General features: G+C 52.1%; 1 protein-coding gene and 1 long non-coding RNA gene across 5 annotated transcripts in view; one reads left to right on the top strand and one right to left on the bottom strand.

Annotated features, from left to right (window-relative positions):
- Window positions 1-1,653: 1,653 nt before the first annotated feature.
- On the bottom strand, window positions 1,654-5,254 carry LOC143689590 (uncharacterized). Of its 2 annotated transcripts, none has more exons than XR_013178842.1 (3): window positions 5,053-5,254; window positions 3,453-3,596; window positions 1,654-1,797 (listed from the first exon to the last, which is right to left on the bottom strand). It is a non-coding gene; the product is annotated as an uncharacterized LOC143689590 (long non-coding RNA). The 2 variants fall into 2 exon arrangements; XR_013178841.1 differs by having other exon boundaries at window positions 3,453-3,567.
- A 392-nt stretch (window positions 5,255-5,646) lies between these two features.
- Window positions 5,647-21,567, top strand: part of SCUBE1 (signal peptide, CUB domain and EGF like domain containing 1) — a 165,734-nt gene continuing 149,813 nt past the window's right edge. The window contains exons 1-2 of one of the 3 annotated variants that reach the window (XM_077169101.1): window positions 5,647-5,823; window positions 9,133-9,264. In XM_077169101.1, the coding sequence (XP_077025216.1) occupies window positions 5,736-5,823; window positions 9,133-9,264 (220 nt within the window). In that variant the 5' untranslated portion in view covers window positions 5,647-5,735. Of the gene's footprint in view, window positions 5,824-8,095; window positions 8,507-9,132; window positions 9,265-21,567 lie in introns of those variants that run through there. The other 2 variants (XM_077169102.1, XM_077169104.1) reach the window with 2 other exon arrangements.

The following is a 21,567-nucleotide window of genomic DNA, read 5'->3' as shown; positions in this document are numbered from 1 at the left end:
TTTTACCTAGCAGGGAGAAACAGCTCTACTCACCGATACAGTCAAAGACAGACCAGAGCCTATAGTGGGGAGAATGCAGGGTTCAGTGGAGTCCCAGAGCAGGGGATGGGCAAGCCCATGTGTCTGCCAGGCACATGGGTGGGGAAGGGCATCCCTGGAGGAGGGAATGGAATGAGCAGTGGCTTAGAGGTGTGAGGCAGCAGCAAGTGGAGAGAGGCAGCGAATTTCTCAGGGAGGGGGCCAGGGATAGAGAGGTCTGCAGGGCCACATTTCCGAGGGTCTCAGGTGAGCTTTGTCTTGTAGGCAGCGGGCAGTGGAGGGACCAGGTCAGCCTTTTGAGACCTGGATCCGGCTACCCTGGCAGGTACTAGTTTGAGCCACAGTGGAGTCATCTGGGTGACAGCTGGTGTCATCTGGACAAAGCCAGTAGCCGTGGGGATGGAGAAGAGAGGCTAAGGAGGCGGCGTGGACAGGGCGTGGTCAGTGGGACAAGGAGGGCTGGGAGACGCCATGCTCAAGGCAGAGAACCCTGTGAGGGGCTGGCCCAGGGAGCAAGAGGTGAGGGCCGTCGGAGGAGTTCAAGGGGCCCCAGGAGCCACGGGTGGACATGTCCAGTGGACAGTGGGTCTGTGACGCTGGCCTCAGTTTTCCCACCTGAAAAAGGAGAAGCGAGGCTGGGTCATCTCCAGGATTCATGTGCGGCTTTTCCCATCTATGTTTCCATGAACTTGAGTCCCAAGTCCACGCCACAGGTCGACCCAGGAGGTGATGGCTGGGAGACATGCTTGGAGAACACCGAAGCTCTGCACGAGTAGCAGGTGTGAAGGAGACGCCTGCTGGTCCTCAAGCTCCGTGGAGGAGGCGCTGGGACAGCCTCCCCAAGGCTCATCACCCCCATTTCCACATGACCCCACACACACTCAAATCCTAAGGTGCAATCCCACCATTCAAGAGGGGAAATTTGGGGGGGAACTGTTAGAAAGACGAGAGAGAACCTAAAACTGGGAAGTATCTAAAATCAACCTGTGAACCCTGAGCTCTTACAATTGCTCTGGCCACTGTGAAAACACCAGTTTTCTCAACATTAAAACCACAAAGGAAAACCAAGGGCATTACAATGAGATGCGCCCTTCTACCACGGGCCCCTCAGCCAGCTGGGCGGGTCTGCCTGGTGGGTAACGGGTAAGAGTGGGCCTTCAAGAGCCACACAAACATGGGTTCAAATCCCTCTGTGGCCACATGCTAGCTCTGTGAGCTCAGGCAGCAGCCCGGATCTCTGTTTTCTCTCATGTGAAGCGGGGATGGTGGGGGCTTCTATCTCACAGGATTATGAATGCCCAGAACATCTGAACACAGTGCTGGGCACACAGGGCACTCAGTAAACCTCAGCTGTCGTCAGAAGCGAGGAGGAGGCAGCAGCGGTGGCAGCGATAGCAGGTCAGAACACCCCGAGCTCTGTAAATCAGGCAGGTCATTTCAGAATAGTCCAGAACATGAGCAGGAGGGAGTCTAGGACACCCAAGGTTGGCAAGCCTTGCTTCACAAATGAGCTGGGGCCTGTGTTGCCCACCCAAAGTCATGCAGGGGGGTGCAGAATAATTACCCCCAAGTCTAAAGAAGTGTGAGACCAGGAGGAGGTATTATTATGCAATTTCATTTTTAATAAGAAAGGATGCCAAAAGCCTCTAAAACCCTCAAGATTGAGGTTTAACATCCGTATAATGACATTTCACGCTTGCAGAGAACTTTATTTTCTCAAAGAACTTCCACAGCTGTTATCAATCAAGAGAGCTCTTCCTGAGGAAGTAAAACAAAACTGTAAGGTGTTCTTACCTAGTTCAATATAACTACCATCACCACCACCACTAAAGAAAGGAGCTGTGTTAGGAGAAACAGCAATAATAATAATAATTGCAACGTGTGCTGGCCACCTTCTTGTGCCAGGCAAGGTTTAGAGGGCTCTGTGCACAATATCTCATCAAATCCTCCCCACAGCCCAGTGAGGGAGACATGAGTATCAGTCTCATTCTACTGATGAAGAAACTGAGGTTCAGAGAGGATCCACACCATTCCTGCCCAACTTCACTCTTCTTAGCAACTCAAAGAAGCAGGTTTTCAGAAGAGGAAACTGAAGCCCACAGAAATGTTAAGTGATTAGCTAAGGTCACAGAGCCGGTCAGTAATGAAGTCACACTTTGAGCCCAGGCCAGTTGGATAGAGTGCCCATGACCCAGTGCCACGCTGCCCCTCATCTGGTCTTGGAGTTCAGGACCCACACCCCAAACAGTGTCCCTCCCAAACCACCTGGAAGCCCCCTCCTGGCCATCAGTTCCTGACTTCTCTAGTCTGTGTTCACTGGGGCTGCTGGAGGGGAGGGACCAGAAGGACTGCAGTCATGGAGGGGGCTAGACTTCTTCCCCCACTGAGAACTGGGGTCCAAGGTCACAGAGACTTCTACGGGCAGGGGTGGGGTGGGGAAGCCAGGCTCACTTCCTCCTCTCTCCCTCTTCTCCTCAGACCTGTGTGAGGCGTCACCAGGGGGAGCCAAAGGGCCCCAAGTTGCCTGCGCTGACACCCAGCTTCCCTGCAGGGGCAGAGAGAGGGTGGGCAGCTGGGCTCACTCCCAGGTGCTCCATCAAACGGTCAGCCTTTAGCTGGTCATTGGTGCATTAGGGATTCTCAGTTAAGTGATGTCTGTCTCATCACCTCATTCATTCATCCATTTAAGCATCATTTCTTGGCCCCAGACATGGATTGGCTGTGAGCCCTGCCTTTGAGAACCCCGAGTCTAGGAGGAAACAGATGTCAAACAGACCAGAGACCCAGAGTGAGCTGGGCTCTGCTGAGGGTATCTTAGAGTCTATGGGAGTCCAGAGAAGGCACAGGAGCTTGGTGAATCTGGGACCAGCGGGGAGGGGTGCGGGCTGCCTTGTCAGTCAACGACCATAACTGGAAGGTGATGGAAAAGTTCCCTCCCACAGTGAACACACTGTCCTTGCTCACGGCGCAGTCTCACCCCACCAGCCCCTCCTACTCCAGCATAAGACATGCCAGTCCCCATCAGTACTCCCCATCAGATCACACATGCACAGGGCTTTATAGCTTGCACGGTGCTTGGAGAAATATGCTTGCTACATTCCTGACATTTCAGACCTTGGCACATTCTCTCTGTCTTTCCCTCCTTGTCCATCAAGAAATCCTACTCCTCAGGCTTCCTGCTCCAGCTTTGGGGTCACCGTGCCTCCCCAACTGTACCTGGGGTAGAAGGTACAGACCACCCCTTTGTGTACCCCATAGGCCACCTCCTTTAGTGCCTGACCGCCCTGGGAAGCATTGGAGGAGGCTTACGGTGCCTCCTCTCCACTTTCCCACTCCCCGACCCCCCTCCCTGGCCTTCTGGCAGGAAGCACTTTCCTGTCTGTCTGCACACCTTACATGGAGTGTTGACTCACCATCAAGCGTGGCCTATGCAATTACTTGGGGCAGGCGGGGGTTGCAGTCCAACAGGCCATCGCTGTGCCTCCATACCATCCTTGATTTGGGGAGACACATCTGAAAGAAATCCCCCTGAAGCCATCAAGCCAGGGTTGGGGTCACTGATGAAAAGGTACATTGATGAACATTGTTTTAGCTGGTCAGAACCCCCTGAAAGGACGCCTCCACCACCCCCAAGCTCTCGGGTTCTGCTCAGTTGCTTGATACACAAGATCATGTGTGTTCAGCTGGAGGACGGACAGCCCCCTGCCCCTCTCCTGTGAAGCCCAAAGCCACACAATTGAGAGAGAGGAGAAAAGTAAAACCTGAGAATGGAGTATTTCAAATTAAGCTGCCAGCTGGGAACAGCCGAGCAGAAGAAAATGCCTGGAGGATGGGGGGAGGGGGTTAGTGGCCCCAAAGGGCAGCCTCCTACCCCTCTGATTCCCACAGCCCTGGTTGGTCCTTCTGGTGCCCCCAGGTGGGGGACCTTGCCTCAGCTTCCAGGCCAGCGCCACGAGCTTTGTGTGCTGAGAAGCCAGATTGGGAACAACGGCTGGACACGGTTACAGCCTCATAGGCCTGAGGAGCTCACCTTCAGAGGTGGTGGTGATGTGTGTGAGGGAGCATGGATGAGGGGTGTGTGTGAGGGTGTGTATGAAGGCGTATGCATATGTGAGGGGGTATGAGGATGTATATGACTGTGTGTGTCTGTACGTGTGAAGGTGTATGCTTGAGTGAATATGTGTCTTTGTGAGGGTGTATGTGTGAAGGGGTGTTTGTGTGAGTAGGTGTGAGGATATGTATAGTGTGAGTGAGTGAACATGTGCTTGTATGTGTGAAGGGGTGTGTTTGAAGATATATGTGAGTGTGTGTGAACATATGTCTGTATGAGGGAGTATGTATGTGAGCATGTGTGAGCACTTGTCTGAGGATGTGTATAGTGTGAGTGAACACGTGCCTGTATGTGTGATGGGGTGTGTTTGGGGGTGTATATGAGGGTGGGTGCGAGTGTGTGTGTTAGGAAGGGGGCTGGTGCGGAGAGAAGCGTTGGGCGCAGACTGGTGCAAGCAGAATGGACAAAAAGAGCAAAGTCTTGTCTTTGAGTTGGGCCTGGAGAGCAGGGGAAGAAAAAAGGAGCTCTTATTGGTGGTTGTCAAGGAGATGGGCCTTGGGGTTTGCTGAACTTTCTTCCCTTAAAGCGTCCTGCTTGGAGCTGAGAGGGCCCATTTATTTTCAACCGGGACTCCCCGGCCTAGGCCCATCAAGGTCGAGAGGCTCAGGTGCAGGTCCCAGGCCAGGCCCGTGGCGTTCCAGGGTGCAAGGACCGCGCTGCTCTCCTGCCCCCGCGGGCCGCCGCTGTCATTCGGGAAGCCCCGGGCCCCGCATTCACTGGGCATCGGCCTCTGCTGGCAGAGCGCGGCCGGCGCTGGCCGCAAAGTGGCTCATTGTCCGGCGCTGGGCTCCCGGGGCGCCCGGTTCTAGGCGCCAACCCTGCGTCTAGACCCCGTGACAAGCACACTTAGGGGCATTGTCCTTTGGGGAAGGTTCGAAAGTGTCCATGTGTTTTGCCCGTACATTTTACAAGTGTCTGATCCGTCTCTCCACGTGTGGCTAAGTGGCCGTTGCGTGGCCGGCAGTTGGAGCGCGGGGAGCGCTCAGCAGACGTCTGCGAGCTGGACAACCCCGCTTTGCGCCTCGGGATTGTCGTAACCACTAATGGATGCCGCGCCTCTCGCCCTCCAAAAGGCCCCCTTCCTCTGTCTCGCGCGCGCGCGCGCGCGCGCGCGCGTGTAAATGTATGTGTATTGGGGGGGGCTGTCCCCGAGGGGCGGCCACCCTCGACGACGGGGGATGAAGAGGGGCAGGGCGCGGGGGGAGGGGAGCCAGCCTCCCAGCAAGCCCCCGCCTGGCGGAGACCCCGCACCCCGCGGACGCAGCGTGAGCCCGGCGCCCCCACCCCCCACCTGCCGCCCGCCCCGAGGGGAGGGGGCGGCCCCCGACAGCCCGCGCCAGCCCCTCCCCCCGCGCCCTGGCGGCGGGCGCCCATTGGTCGGGCAGCGCGCGACGCTCCACCTCCCCGTCGGCTGCGGCCAATGAGCGCGCGGCTGTCAGCTCGTCAGCCGCGCCGGCTGGGTGGCTCGGGATCCCGAGCTGTGGCGGCGGAGCCAGGAGCTAGGAGCGCTCGCCGAAGCCGCAGGTCGGGTCGGGTGCCTGCGCCCCGCACGCCCACACGCCCGACCAGGGGGTCTGCAGCGAGCATGGGCGCGGCGGCTGTGCGCTGGCACTTGTGCGTTCTGCTCGCCCTCGGCACGCGCGGGCGGCTGGCGGGAGGCAGCGGGCTCCCAGGTAAGCGCCCCCGACCCGGCGGACGGGCTAGGGGGTTCGGGGCGGAGGCGGCGGCGGGAGCCCCAGGCCCGGCCCCCCAGCCTGGGCAGTCGGCAGGACCGTCCCCCGCGCGGCTCCGCACCCCTCCTCTTCGCAAAGTAACTTCGGCGGCCCGCCCGGGGCGCCCTCTCCCAGCAGTCCCGCGGCCCCAGGCTCCGGTGCCCCGCGCGGCCGCGCCAGGGGCGGGGTGGGCTGAGGCCGGGAGGAGGGTGAGGGCGAGCGCGCGAGGAAGAAAGAAAGCGCGACGGCTGGCCGAGGGGCGCTCCGGCGCGCGGACCGAAAAGACCCCCGAGCGGAGAGGGGCGCGCCTCTAGGGGAAAGGGGAAGTGCGGGAGGAAGGAGGGCCAGAGAGTATAAGCAAAGGAAAAAGGGACGATACCGAGAAAAAGAGGGAGGGGAGGTGGTAGATGGAGGGACGGACGGACAGAAAGGAGACACAGAAGAAACAGACAAAAGGACGTAGCAAGAAATCCAGAGAAAGATGGACACGGAAGGGTAGAGAAGGGAGCGGAAAGGGCGAGGGATGGAGGGTGAGACCCTTGGGAGGGAGAAGGAGGCAATTTACTGCAAGGGAGGAAAGGACAGATCGAAAGGAGACGTGAGGGACCAACTATGGAAGAGAGAGGCGAAGAGGTGGAGACACACGGTGGGACAGACAACGAAAGAGGGAGACAACAGAGGGGATAGAGGGTTGGAGATGCCTAGACAGTGATGCAGAAAGGGTACCTCATGGACAGACAGGCAGTCGGACAGGATGGGGACGAGGAAATAGGCAGACAGAGGAAAGGAAGGAAGAGGAAAGGACAGAGGGACAGACACAGAGGGAAGGAGGTGGGTGGGAACAGAGAGGGAAGGGACACTGTCAGGCAGTGGAGGAGGTCGGGATGGAAGGCCATCAGTGATGCACTCTGCCCTTGCCATTCCTGTGACTTTTATAGGGACCCCCCTCCCCCCCACCTTCCTCTCTACCCGCTCCCCCATTGTCTGACTGGAAGGGGCTCTCGGACAAAGTCACATTCTCTGCTTCCAAGTCTGCAGAGGAGCTTTCTCTGTTTCTCTGGAGGAGGGGGTCCTGATTGTGCTGCCCCTGTGCCATGCTCCGTGAGATTCATGTTTGGGGGCAGGGATCTGCTTTCTGGGAGTCACACCCTGAGAAGGATGCCAGACTGTTTAAAGACTTCCCAGTTGGAGCTGAGCTGTTTTTCACAGCCCGGATGTGTCTCTCCCAGGTTCTGGGGTCCATCATCCCTGTGTGACTGTCCCCGTGTGTGCCCTCTCCTTCTCCGTTCCTCCTTATATGCCTCTGAGTCTGTCTCTGTCTCTGCCTGGGCACCCGCCCCCCTCTTCTGCAGAGCTCATGTGTGACCCTTGGAAGCAGGAAGAGTGTGAATTCCCAGCAGCCAGGCCCCAGCACAAGCAAACCAGTCGCAGCAACTAGTGATGGCAAGGCTGGGCTGCCCTGGGGAGGAGACCCCAGCCCAGGCCCCTGGGGGACGAATGGCCTGTGCACCTCTCCCTCTCCCCTGGAGTTCCCTGTCTTCTCCCCACCCCACCCCCAACCTTTTTAAGAAAACCGAAGATATGTTTATGAGGTATGTTAGAAGGTGCACAATCCTCGCCCCCTGCTCCTGGCCAGCACCCCTCCTCCATTTCCATCCCCATGAGGACACTTTCCCTGAGTAGAAGGTGGGGAGAGGGAAGCAAGGTACTCCAGACCCTCCAGCAGTTTCCCTCCCCTCTTCCCATGCAGTAGCTCCTGGAAAATGGAAAGAGCTGGGTCTGCAGTCCTTGTGGGTCCCCATCACAGAAGCGGCCACAGTCCTCCCCCCAGAAGTGTGCAGTTTTGCCCTCTCTGGACTCTGGCCTCCTGCCTCAGTTGTCTCTGGCCTTCTGCCCTTGTTGCCTCTGGCCTCCTGGCCCTGTGTATGAGTGCATGTGTGTGCATGTGTGCAGGTATGTATGTTTTTGTATGTGCACATGGATGTGTGTGGGGAGAGTCATTTCTGTTGTTCCTTTTTTGTGCCTCTCTATCTTTAGAGGCAGGCTGGAGCCTTGGGGTCTGGGACAGGGGACTGGGAGCCCTTGGGGGGTAGGTGTCTTAGAGAGGTCCCCACACCCAGATTTAGTACCTGGGCGACAGCCAGGGGAATACGTCAGAATGGACATTGTGGCACTAGGGTGGGGCCAGAGGCATAGCGAGATGGAGCATTTTGAGACTTCTGCTGGTGTGGCTGCCCTCAGGGCCGCTGCAGAGATTCCCTTGTGCTGCGCTCCTTGGTCCTTCTGTCTGTCTGTTGTCCATCTGTATTTTGTTTATAGCTTGCAGGAAGTAGTGCGGTGTGGAGGAAAGCTCTGGTACTGCTTACTCTGTGTTGAGTCCAATTCTCTGCTCCAAATGAGTGGCCAGCCTCCAGCCCCACTCCCCTGGGCCTCAGTGACCTCATCCATAACCCTGGGTGTCTGGCAAAGGCCCCTCCTGGCTGTGCTGCCTGTGCCCTGAGGCTCCTCTTCCCACCTGTGCATGCATTGAGGAGGGGAGGTGGGGCATGCCAGGAACCCTTAAAACCTATACTGAACTTGAGTTTGGAAGTTGAGGTGTGAGAACCAGGTTCACACAAATTCCAAGGCAGGGAGGAGAGGCAAGGTGAGATCATAACCATCCATGAGCCTGGTTGGCCCAGCTGAGGTGGGGTCCTGCCCCTAGGATGCTCCTTTTCGGGGGCATGGAAGCTGGACTGAGAATCCTGTGTTTCCAGAGCCTGCGAGTAGGTGGGATTCCATGTTCAGGTCACCTGTGAGAGTCTCCTGGCTTGGCCTCTGTTCAGTGCACTGCACTAGCCTTGGTTTCCCTATCTGAAACCCAAAGGAGCTGGATTTAAATTCCTCCCAGGACCCTTCTGGCTCTAAATTCTAGAATAAGGACGGTGAAGGAAGGTTGGAACAATGCTTGGGGGGATGCAGAGCAACACAGAGATGTTTCTGGTTTTCCTTGCTGTGAACCTAAGCCTCGGTTTTCTCATCTTTTTGGTGGGAATAATAGTCCTACCTAATGGGGTTGTTGTGAAATTAAATGAAACCAGGGGCGTTGGTAGCAGTATATGTAGCACCAAGTAGCTGTCCTAAAGATGCCACTAATCCCCAGCCATGCCAGGTGGCTGCTGTTGTGGCCAGCTACCTCTGTAGGAAGGGAGGGTCGGGCAGACGGAGTTCTCTGCTCTGGCCACCGGCGTCCCTGGCCACACCTGATCTGTTGTTTCCCCCACACCACAGGGGCAGTTGACGTGGATGAGTGCTCGGAGGGCACAGATGACTGCCACATCGATGCCATCTGCCAGAACACACCCAAGTCCTACAAATGCCTCTGCAAACCAGGCTACAAGGGGGAAGGGAGGCAGTGTGAAGGTGAGCCTGCTGAGCCCCTCTCCCAGTTCCCCACCACAGCCAGCTCCTGCCCCATTCCAAGCCAGCAGGGGCTCATCCCCCAACCCAGCTGCCAGGGCTGACAGCCCAGACCTCTCTCTGCCTTAGGAGGAAGTTGTGGGCTTCCTGAGAATGTGGGCTGTTCTCCTGGAGGGTAGAAGTTGGAGTTATGGTGCCCCCTGGGTTTGAAGGGTTTTGTTTTTTTAAAGAAATGGAGACCAAGCATTGAGTGATATATTTGGGCTTCTGACCCTACTTGGATTTGGGGGCTGGATAAATGCTTTGGGTGACCCTCCCCCAAGGCCCTAACTTCAAATCAGAAAACACCCTGTGTGGCCTGAGGTGACCCAAAGGACTTGCATAGGAGCCAGCCAGGGTGTTCGGGAGGCTAGCTCAGGTCTCCTGTTTCAACCGCCAAAGTGTGGATAGAGACCACTGGACTTGTGCTGATCACAGCCATCCTTCCCTGCACCTGGGGTATTGGTTTGACTGTCTGGCTTAAAACCAGCTTCCCTGCCAGGTTGTAAATCACAGAGAAAAGAGTAGCCTCGGCTGTCTTTGGTGCCCAGATTCTCGAAGCTGGATGGAACCTTTGGGAGTCTTTCTCCATGAGGTCACTCCTCCATGGTGGTCATTCTGATGTCATGGGTGGCAGGGCCCTGGCATCGGGAGGCTGGGAAAAGCTCTATCCATAATGGGTTTGCCTTCCTAGGTGAGAATCACTGATCCACATCTTCCTCTCTGTCCCTGTTTTATAGATGAGGAAAACTAGAAGCTCAGGGAGGGGATATGCCCTATCCAAGGTCCCCAGGTTTCACGAGGGCGGAATGAGAGCTAAACCCTGATTCCCACTCTAGTGCTCTCAGTATCTTATCTTGTCTTCTTCCCCCCTCCACCCCCCCCCCCCAGTCCTTCCAGCTTAATTTTTCAAAGTGTGAGATTTATTGAGTTTAAACAAGAACAAGATGCGTTTTCTAGGTGCTGAAGTGTGATAGGAGACACAGCTGCACCTTCTGGGGACGCTGGCATTTGCTTATCCATCTCATATCTTGAGCATCTACTTAGAGCAAGTGCCAAGCAGATGACATCGTCCAGGATCATGCCAGGTTGGGCCACATCCCTGGCCTTGCCTGGGTCCTGGAGGCCTGAGTGAGGAGCTGGCTCCGAAGGAGCTGGCTGGAGTCCTAAGAGGTCAGGGTTCTTGCCTGAGTGAGGACAACAGGCCAGGTCTGATGGGCCTGTTTCTTCATACTGCATGCAGAGGATTATTTCTGTCTGCAGCTTTCTGCTCTGAGAAGAGGGAATTTTAACAGTCTGTATTTGGTTTAGCATGGTGGTTAGAGTACAGACTTTGGAGCTAGACTGCTTGGGTTCAAATCCTGCCCTTGCAGCCTGGACAAGTAACTTAACCTATTTTTATCTGTAAAATGGAGATAATAATAGTCCCTACTTTAGAGAGATAGTGTGAGGATTAAGTGGGTGATGTATTGACAGCATTTGAACTTAGCCTGGTATGTAGAAAAACACTGTATAAGCATTAGATGCTGTTGCTGTGATGATGTTGATGATGATGATGGTGGTGACATTGATGATGATTTGATAGTGATGATGAAGGTGATGGTGGTGACACTGCTGCTGCTGCTAATGTTATTGATGATGATTATGATCGTATCGATGATGGTTATGATCATGATGTTGATGGTATTGGTGATGATGGTGATACTCTTATGGTTGATGATGGTGACATTGTTCATTATATGGAAGGGGATGAAGCTTTGTCTTTTTAATAATTCCCAGTTCTAAAATGGCTAGGAAATGGGATATTCTGGTTCAATGACTATTTAGGCAAATGATATGCATATATTCATGTCCCCTTGGAGACATGCAGACACATGTGCCATTCATACATGACCATTTTCCAAGAGTGTAAAATAAAAAATACACATGACAGAGGCTTCCCTTTGTCCAACTCAAATTCCTTCAGTGATAGTAAAGATGCTGCCCCCTTCTCCCACAGCAGACATCAATAGTCAGTCAACACACTCCCCAGACAGCCCTTTCCACCATCGAGGAAACCTGCTTTCCCTCCCTGGGCCCCTGCATATGCAGGTCTTAAGCTGATATGGGGCTCTACAGAGGTTGAGGATGGAGGTTTGGGGAAGGAATTGAGTAACCCATCCTACAACTCTCTTAAGACTTTACAGTTTACTAAGATGGGCACAGAGGATGGGTTGTCAGTAAAGCATGCCTGCAGAGCCTGGCTTCCCATCTCCCCAGTTTTTCACAAGAAATGTGTCCAGGATGGTGACAGTGGTCATGCCAGCCTCTTATACCCTCAACCCTCCAACCATGTCTCCCAGAACTCCTGCTAGTCATAAATGCCTCTTTACCGGAGAGGCAGGGATGGTTCCTTACACCATCAGGGCTGTCTTGCCATGGGGCCAAGAGGCCATGAAGGGATGACTTGGCCCCACATGTGTGGCTGTGCTGCAGCTATGCATGGGAAGCTGTCTGGGGCCTCAGGCGCTCAGCTTAAGTCTGCTGGGGGACTTGCTAAGGCTGGCCTGAGATGCCCCAGCCAGTTGGGATTCTCCGTGCAAAGCTGAGGCAAAATCAACGTTTGCTAGATGGAAGCTGATTGATCTGTAGAGTTGGGAGAAACTATGAAGACATTTAGGGCAGCTGCCATGTTTTATGGATGGCCACCCCTCTGTTGCCCCTCCAGAAACCACACACACCTCTGTTTTAGCCCATATTTACCTTGTGTTTATGTTTTTCTGTGTTTTCTCCTGGAATGTGGGCTCCTCAAGGGCTGTTTCTTATCCTGGGAACTCGATGCCCAGCTGGTACAGAGTTTGCAAGGCACTTGGGTGAAAGGGTAGATGGTTGGGTCCCGGGGGTCACCTCCTCCAGGAAGCTTTCCCAGGTGCCCCAGACAGATGAACTGTTGCCTGTGAGCTCCTATGGCCTCCAGTGCATCCCTCCTTCCAAGCACCTTTCACTCTGGGTTGCTTTGACCTTTCCAAGCTTATTCAGGGCTCACAGAGCTCGTGGTAGTGGGTGGTGAGTGACAGTTACAAATCTCAGGAATACCAGGAAAGGTCTCCCAGAACTCCTGGACTAGTCTAAGATTCTCTAATATGGACTAGTGACAGAGGTAAGCTGGGGAAACTGGGCTTGGGGAGGTCAGTCCAAGCCAGGTCACCCAGGTGAAAAGCAGCCATGCCTGGATTCCAGCCATCAGCATGCCTGAAACTAATGGGAGGGGTTCCTGAGCCAAGAAGGGCTAGAGGGGGCTGTAGAGACCCTTTCTTCTTTATGCCCTCCCATCTCGTTGGTCTCACCACCTTGTCTGAGCCAGGCCTTACGATAGCACGAGTCTGGAGGTGCATCTTCCATCTGTACAATCAGGAGATGACACCCTGCCAGGGCTCAGCCCAGTGCTCGGTGCAACTGTGTTGTACTGTGTTATTCCCAGTCCTCTCTCTAGCCACACTCCAGTGTGACTGTCTTTGTTAGTTCCCCAACTTACCAGCACCTTCCCTCCTCAAGGCCTTTGTACCCTCTGCATCCCCTGCCCCTCATCTCTGAGCTAATCCTGCGCATGGCTGGCTCAGTCTCTGGTGCAAGGACCTTTAGGAAGCCTCCCAGCCGTCACAGCCCTAAACTCCTGGTCTGAATTAGCTGGGCCTGTGTGTGCTTATTCTACTGAGAGGGTAGGCAGGGGGCGCGGAGAGGGCATTTCATCCCCCTTTACATGCTTCAGCTCATTTAACCTTAATTGCCTTGTTTTCATAGACATTTGCTAAGGAAAAGGACCAAATTATAGCTTGAATTGGGTCCTACTAATCTTAATTAAAAGCTCTCGTTTGTAATCAGGACCAGGCCCCAAAGGAAGAGCAGACCGCCCTCAAATGGCTTGTTTAAATAGCTAAGACCCTCTCGATAATCACTGTTTAGTCTGAACCAGCAGCACGCAGCACCCTTTTTACATGTACTTGAGCTTTTAGACCATGTATTCAAATGGTTTATTCTCTGTGCAAGTTCCAACTTAGGCCTTTTCTAAAATGTTATAATTAAAACTCTTAGGGGAAGTAGCGTATATCAAATGTATTACTATTTTCCTTTTTGTGTGTGTGACAAGGAGAAAAATGACCACCTTATGGGCATCAGAGATCACAAAATTAGCATGTAGGTAATGAATGTAAATAGTCACTTCCTGAATTTTATGTCCCTGGGGCCTACTTGCCTGTCACTGAAGTTAGGTAGATCACAGAGCATGTTAGTAAGCGTTTTAACAAAGCTCCTAATAACATACCCAGTGATTCATTTAGTTTAATATCAGAAAAAAAAAATCTTAAAACCAGTCAAGCCTTCTGGGGAATAATGTCCATAACCTTATTGAAACGTTTGCATCACCATTATTGCACACTTTAGTGAAACTCCACATAAAATTCTGTTTTTCTGGAAGACCAGAAAGACTGTAGGAAGTGGACAGGGGGGAAGGAAGAGAAATTCTCCTCCAGAGTCTTAAAACATACAATTACGCATGCTAACGTGTGCCCTGCCAAAGATGAAAGCCCCAAAATCCTGCAGACCAGTAGGCAGGAAGAAATCGGATGGGACTTAAAATTCCAAGTTGTTGTCAGCTAGCAATTAGGGTGGCATTGCTTGTGTCTGGGTCCCAACCCTGCTGCAGAGTTTAGGCCTCCTGGAGAACCCTCGCAGTGCAGATCCATTTTTAGAAGGGAAAATAAAAAGCTTGTGCTGCTGGCAGTTAATCAGAGGCAAGTTTGCTTCTCAGGGCCTTAGTTTACCCATCTATAAAGTTTGTGTATTGGACTGGGTTCAGTTCACTGTGGAGAATGTTCCCTGAGTGCCTCCTGTGTACTCAGCTTCATATTGGAGCCAAGACACATTTCTGGCCCTTGAACACCTCGTTGGTTAGTGGGAAAGACAGATCTGGAAAAATGTGATCACAATAGGGTGTGGAAAGTGTGGCAGTGGCAATATAGACAAGAATCTGAGGGTGGTGAAGAAGAGGGAGTGTATCTCTGTGCTTGAGGAGGAGAGGAAGATAGGGAGGGCTACCTGGGGGAGGTGTCACCTGGGCCAGGTTGGGAAAGCTGCACAGAAGTGGGTCACTTGACGTCCCATCCAGCTCTGGCTGTTTATGGGAGCTTTTGTAGCAAGGATTCAGATGCCTATGTTTTGGTCATTGCTGACTCAGTAAGTCTGCACGTAGTTTACCCTCTTCAAGCCCAGGTTTCCTTAAGTGTCAAATGGGAGCCATGGCACTGTCTTCAGAATAGGCACTGCAGAAGAGGTTTGGGACTAGAGAGGGGCCTGGCTGTGCATGAGAGTGTTGAAAGTAACCCCAGGGTCTGCCTGCCGGTTTTTTTTTCCTCTCTAAATCCTGATTTCTCCTAGGGTTAGTGGTAATCTGCACTCCCATCCCAGTGCATCCCAGCTTCCCAGGCAGCAGGCCCTTCTCTACCCCTGCTCCAGGGCCCTCTCACCACCTCTTGGCCTGCCCCTCTCTGCCCTCCTCCAGGGCCCTCTCACCTCCTCTTGGCCCGCTTCTTATTACAGTGGCTGTATTTGTTTTTCCATCGGAGGAATGCTAACCAGAAAAAACCATTATTTCTAAGAAAATAAACTGTGGGCTCATTGGCCTTTGAATGCTACTGAAAATGGATGGCGGCCTTCCCCTAAGGCCTTGAGACAAAGAGGGCCGGGGGGCTTCTGTGTGCCAGCGAGGTCAGGGGGTCTTAGAGGGTGTTCCGAGCGGTTCCTCCAGATGGGCCAGGGCCATGGCCCCTGAGAGAAGAGAGTTCAAACCCCAGCCAGCCAACTTGGACTTCTGGCCTGGGTTGATAATGACAGCTGATACCAACTGCTCCCCACTCCCATGGAGCTCTCCAAGATGCACCCCTCTCTCCAGGACACCCCATGCCTTCTGTCCCCACAGGAGGAGGGCGTGGGCAGGGGAAATTTTCTGAAGGCAATGAAATCTCAGCCAAGTAGAAGTCAAGCAGGCAAAGAGGTAGGTGAAAGGATGTTTGGGCAGAGGGAACAGCATGAACAAAGGCTCAGAGACAGGGAAGAATGTGACTGTCAGCTTAGAGGAGTCAGTAGAAAAGCAAATGTGATAATAGGTTATATTTCCAGAGGCAATTAGGGAAGGGACAGTCACCCGTTGTCTCACCGGGAATATTGTATTCAGTTTGGAGGTAGATGTATTAGCTCATTTAGTCCCTGAAACAAACTCTCTAAAATAGGTAAACTATTTTAAATTTACATTTTACAGATGGGGAAACTGAGACCAAGAAAGGTGGAGTCCTTGTTTCAAGTCATACAGTAAGGAAGTGGCAGAGCCGGGAACTGTGTGGCCCTGAGTGTGTGCTGCCATGGGGGTCTGTGAGACCCTAAAGGGTAGGACCTGGGAGGGTGGAGGAACATGTTAGGCAAGTAGATTACCTCTGGACTGGGAAGATCCTTCTAGCAGACAAACATGTGCCTGGATGGAATATTCTCTGCTTTGGAGGTGAGGGGCAGTGAGACATAAGCTCCCTGTATCCAGGTGCCAGCAGAGGCCACAAAAAATAGCATAGCTTTTATTTTATTTTAAATATGTAAATAAAAATCTTCTGTCAAAGTGTATATATATATACATATATATATACATATATATATACATATATGTGTATATATATATATGGTCAATAAAAGCTTAAATGGAACACTCTCTGGCCTCTTCCACAGGACAGTTGCTTTGAACTTTTCTCCATTTCTTTTGTACCACTAGGTAATAAAAAGAGGCCTTTACAGATCTTCTCAAACTCCAAGCAAAAGCATCCTGCCCTATGACAGGGGAGCAGAGCTAGGTGTCAGAGAGCGGGGCCTGCTTTGCCCTGTTTGAGAACCCTCAGCCAGTTGCAGGTGGCATGCAAGCCGGGATGAATGGCCAGGCTAATCCCTCCAGTTGGCCCCTCTGAAAGACTGAGCCATCAGGCATGATAGACAGAGAGACCCTGGACCTGGGGTTCCAGCCTTTGGCGGCCTCAGGAAGGTCTGTTGACCCGTCGGGCCTTAGTATCCTGACCTCCTAGGGTGCAGAAGGAGTCCTGTGGTGTCAAACGCTGGCCCCGTCCGTGGGGTGGCTGGTGGGTTCAGAGGGGGTGATCCTCAGCATAGTCCCCTCCCACTTACAGACCTGAAGACAGGCCTGGCCTGGGCCTGGCCTGGGGAAGGATTGAAACAGAAGGACTAAAGAAGACAGGGAGGCAGCTTGATTTGCAGTGAGGCCATGGGGAATTCTTTGGACAGTGGTATCGAGGGTGTGAGCAGGGACTCTGGAACCAGCCACCTGGGGTTGAATTTTGGCTTTGCCGCTTACCAACCGGATGATCTTGTTAAACTCGGACCCTCAGTTTCTTCATCTATGAGATAAGGATAGTAAAAGTGAACATCTTCCTCCCTGGGCTATAGTGAAGATTCAGCCACTTGCTATTAAAATTGGTACCTGGTGTGGAGCTTCTGTTGCTGCTGCTACTGTTATTTTTATTACTGTTGGAGGGAAACTCCATCAAGCTTGGGAGAGGAAGAAGGAAATCAAATTGCACCAGTCTAGGGCAGGCCCTGCCTGGGCTGCTCACAGCAGTCCCTTGGGATGTCCTGTGGAGTCTTGGGCTCAGGTCACTGTCAGCTGCTGACTCTCTGATCAGGGGGTGTTCCTCAGTCCCCTCTCCACTGCCCCTTTTAAAACCCAGGAGGGTGAATTGGAGGAGCTCTAGGTTCCGCCTTAAGAAGTCTCAGTGACAGCTCAGGTTTTCCAACAACTTCATGCTTCTGATTGCACCCCTGTTTGAGTCCAGAGGAGCAGCCCAGTAGAACCTGCACCTCTAGCTCCTCCCCTGCCTTTCACTAAGGGGCTGGGAGAATTACAGAGCTGGTACTTGGCAGGAGGGAGCAGCGAGGGCCTAAGCTCAGCGCTGTCGGAGCCACACTCAAGCCTGGCAGCCCTCCCGGCCCCCACCTCACTTCCATCTCAAGACTTCCAGCGGGTCATTCTCCCTTGATCAGATTCCTTCGGCATCTTGAAGCCTGATGTCTGAGCCCAGAAGCAGCCACCAGTGGAGGGCTTACACTGGTTTTGAGGGAAAAAGAAAATAGTTAACTGGTCCTAGTCCTTTTGATTTGGTAGGAAAATACCTCCAGTTCTTGGGAACCACATGCCTGACCATGAACCCCAGCTGGACAGGTGGCATTTGAGACCAGCTTGGAGTGAGCGTCCTTGTGGCAGAGCCCTGGAGACCCAGCCAGGCCAGTGCTGTGAGATGGACACCACCAGCATTTGCTTTAAAAACAAAACAAAACAAAACACCTTCTTTGGGTTATAATCCACATACCATACCCTTCACGTATTTAAAGTACACGATTTAGTTGCCTTTAGCATATTCACAGAGTTGTATGTCCATCACCACAGTCACTTTTAGAACGTTTCCATTACCCCCCAAAAGAAACTGTGCTTTTTACCTGTCACCCCCCTTTTTACTTGTCACCCCCCAATCCTCTAACTCCCCCAGCCATAGGAAACCACTAATCTACTTTCTGTCTCAATTGAGTTGCCCCTTCTGAACGTCATGGAAGTGGAGTCATCCAGTCAGTGGCCCTGTGCCACTGAGACAGCGTTAGCTGTGATTGAAGTCAGCTCAATGCCGGCTTCAGCCTCGAATGCCGGCTCCCCTTGGCTTTGCTGTGTGGTCTCAGGCAGATCAGGTATTATCTCTGAGCCTCAGTTTCCTTTGCCGTAAAATGGCAGGCTTGGAACCACCCACCTCTCAGTCGTTTCTTGGGGGTCCGTAAGTGGAGGCCACGACCCTGAGGCTGATTCAGCTGGATTCTGAGGCTGAAGCAGAAGAGGGCACCATCCTTGCACCCCAGGAACTTGCAGCCTTGAAGGACGCACCCATAAGCAAGTGAGTGTGGTGGTAGTATCCGATCAGGGGCTGTGGGCCCCCAGGATGGAAGGGTCTTGTCTGCAAAAGCTTCCTCGAGGAGGTGCTGCCAGGGCCAAGGAAAGAGATGAGTGGGTATTTGTGAAGGAGAATGAGCTCCGGGCTGGGGGACCGGCAGAAGGGCAGAGGCCCAAAGCTGCGTGGAACACTGGGAGAGGTCGCCGGGCAGCCTGAACTCCGTGGTTGTCGGAGATCACAGGGCTGCACCTTCCCACCCTCTGGCCCAGCCATGGTCATTGTGTGCAGCTAGGAATGAAAAAGTGCATGGATTTGTGTTGGTTTTCTGTGACCTTTGGCCTTTCCCGTAATTAACTGCTGGGCCCACTTCTGGCATTCTCTCCGCAGAAGGGAAATCTGATAGATGGATGCCAGGGGTCCACAGAGAGCGGGTTTCATTACTTAGTCATTACAAACCCGGAGCTTAACCCTGCACTGCCGGAGACGGGGCTTAATCCTTCCTGCTTGGCGCCCCGAGAAACAGCCTTCCCGTGAGCGTAATTAGCCAACAAACTGGATTAAGATTTATTCAGAAATAAGGACTCAACTTCCTAGGCCATACATCTCTCCACGAATGGTTGCCTGATCTAAGAAGTGCACGGCTTTTCCTAAAGCCCCAGACAAAGGAGAAGAGGAGCTAGCGGCCCAGCCAGGGAGGGGGTCTTTGTTAAAGTGCTTACTCTCCGCTGTCCACCAGGAATGTTGAGAAAAATGCCATTTTCAAGGGAAACTGGAAGATATTTTCAGTAATGATCTCTAAGAGTGGAGAGTGCTTTAAAAATCTTATTTTGAGAACATTTCCAGTTGATCCTAATGTTTAGGAAAATGCCCTAAGATAGTATTAAAATAAAACAAGAACTCTGACTTGTTGCAATAGAATTCTTTAGAACCTAAGCACCAACCGAATTATATATTTTATGGGACAGCAAGAATCAGTTTTGAATAAAATGAGAAAAACAAACACATCCCACTCAGATTCTAAACCAGAATTGTTGCCACATAACCACATTTATGGGATCGCGTGTGCTCACGCTGCCATTTAATAGAGAAAACGTGGAACTGTGTGTGACCTTCTAAAAAATCCCATAATGAGCAGTTCCTATTCTGTTTTTCTCTGCTATATTGGATGTTGGGAGTGGCGTTCTGTTGGGAACTGGGCTTCTATTTAAAAGAAGAAAAAAAAATGGATCTAGGGAAAGAACAGGAATGCCCAGACTGTTTAACTTCTCATCCTCAACGCTCAGGGTTTGGAAAACTGGTCAGATCTTTCACCCTGCTAGCTTTTCTCTGTCAATGCAAAACACCCCTCTCACTACCCCTCAACCTCAAGGCTAAGTACAGACCTTAGAATTAGCAATATAATGTCCATGTGACAATGCCTTTCTGACCAAAAGGGGAGGAAGAAATGTAACAAGGTAAAGGTATCAGTGGCTAAGACAGTTCAAATGGAGTTGAGAGGCTGTTCTGGAGGCTACTCTTCGCAAGCTGCAGCTGGATATTGCTAATTGCCAGTTTGCCAACCCCCAACCAACATCATTCCTGTTAACTCTAAAGAACACCCAGGGCTCTATCTGAGATCCTATAAAAGTTCCATGCACTAGGATTACTTTCCAGAAACCTACAACCTCCAGATGTTTCCTAGGACAGAGAAGTCCTGAAACCCAGAGGGGCCAGCCTCTCCAAGAACATCAACTAGTTCCATCCCCCATCCCCCGTGGTTGACACCCTTTTTCAACATGAAAAAGTCAGAACAGGCTTAGCCCAAATGCCCCTAAAAATTGGGAGAAGGATCAAAGGAGGAGGAGTTAAAACAGAGTAGTTAGGAATTAACAAATGAGTGTTACTATTACTGAATCACTATAATGCTATTTCTTTTAGTGTCCAGTGTCTTGATGCAGCTGGAAGGAAAAATATGAAATTGTGGAACTGTAACTCATATCAAACTCTGAAATCTGTTCTATACCTACTTGTTACAATGTACTTTGAAATTTATTGCTTTTATATATATATATTTCAAAATGAAAAATGTTTCAAAAAGAAATATATATATATAATGCACATGACATGTCATGCATTGAATTATGCCCCTCTCACCTCCCCCTAAAAAAACATACGTTCACATTTTAGCCCCGGGTCCCATGAATGTGACCTTATTTGGAAATAGGGTCTTTGAAGAGGTGATTGGTTAAAATGGGGCTAGACTGGACACGTGACTTGTGTCCTTATAAGAGGAAATTTGGACAGAGGGTCAGGACTCAACGATTCTTCTGGTGTTGGTTTGCTGATGATCCAGAACTCAGTCTCGGCCTCTGTCCTGGGGCCGTCTGTCTCCTCTGCCTCCTGCCTCTTTGTCCAAATTTCTTCTGCTTACAAGGACTCCAGTCATGTTGGATTAAGGCCTGCCCTGCTTCAGATTGGCCTCATCTTAACTAACGGCTCTTAAAAATCCTATTTATAAATAGGTTCCCATCGCAGCACCAGGGGTTAGGACCTGAGTGTGTCTTTGAAGGGGAAACAGTTCAATCCATAGCAGGAATGAAGGTTTCAGGCCAAGTGAGGGCTGGAGCACGTGATGGAATACCTGCCTGCGTAGCCAGGGGCCCATCTTACACACACCCAGCCTTGGCAAATTCAGCCAGATATTCATAGAAAAAAATTAATTCAAAACACTAAAAATACTATGGGTGATGTTTTGCCTATATGCCATCCATGACTCCATTTGGCATTTGTAGCTACATTTTTTTGGTTGTAAGCACAACCTCCCCAACCTGTAAATGTACGTTAAGGCCGAGTGAAAGACTTTCTAGGGTGGTTTTGAGCCTACCTGCTCTTCACCACAGTGCGTATTGGAGAATCTCCTCTATGGTTGATGGTGAGTGGAATGAGAGAGAAGAGGGGGTCCCAGAGGCCTGGCAGAGAAGAATGGTGGGGGTCCCCAAGGACTTGAAGCAGAGAGGGGTATGGTGGAGCTGGGTTTGAGCAGTAGAGCTGATGTTGAGGGTGAGGCAGAAAGGAGGGGGTGAGCAGCAGGGAGGCTACTGAGAGTGCAGTTTTTGTGCCCTCTTGCCAGCCCCCTGTCTTCCACCGCACCCCCCACCCCCATCCCTGCCCTGCTTGTCATCCATCATTCACCAGATCCCACCTTGCCCCTGCAATCTCTCTCCTGGAAAACTCTGGGCAAGCCTTGGCCAGGATATTGCCCAACAGGGGGATCCTGGTTTCAGGTGGATAATTGATCAAGATGACCTCAGAGTTTCCTTCTAATCCT

This window comes from Tamandua tetradactyla, chromosome 7, assembly GCF_023851605.1.
Source record: "Tamandua tetradactyla isolate mTamTet1 chromosome 7, mTamTet1.pri, whole genome shotgun sequence".
Taxonomy (NCBI): Eukaryota; Metazoa; Chordata; class Mammalia; order Pilosa; family Myrmecophagidae; genus Tamandua; species Tamandua tetradactyla.
This window is presented reverse-complemented; position numbering and strand designations above follow the sequence as displayed.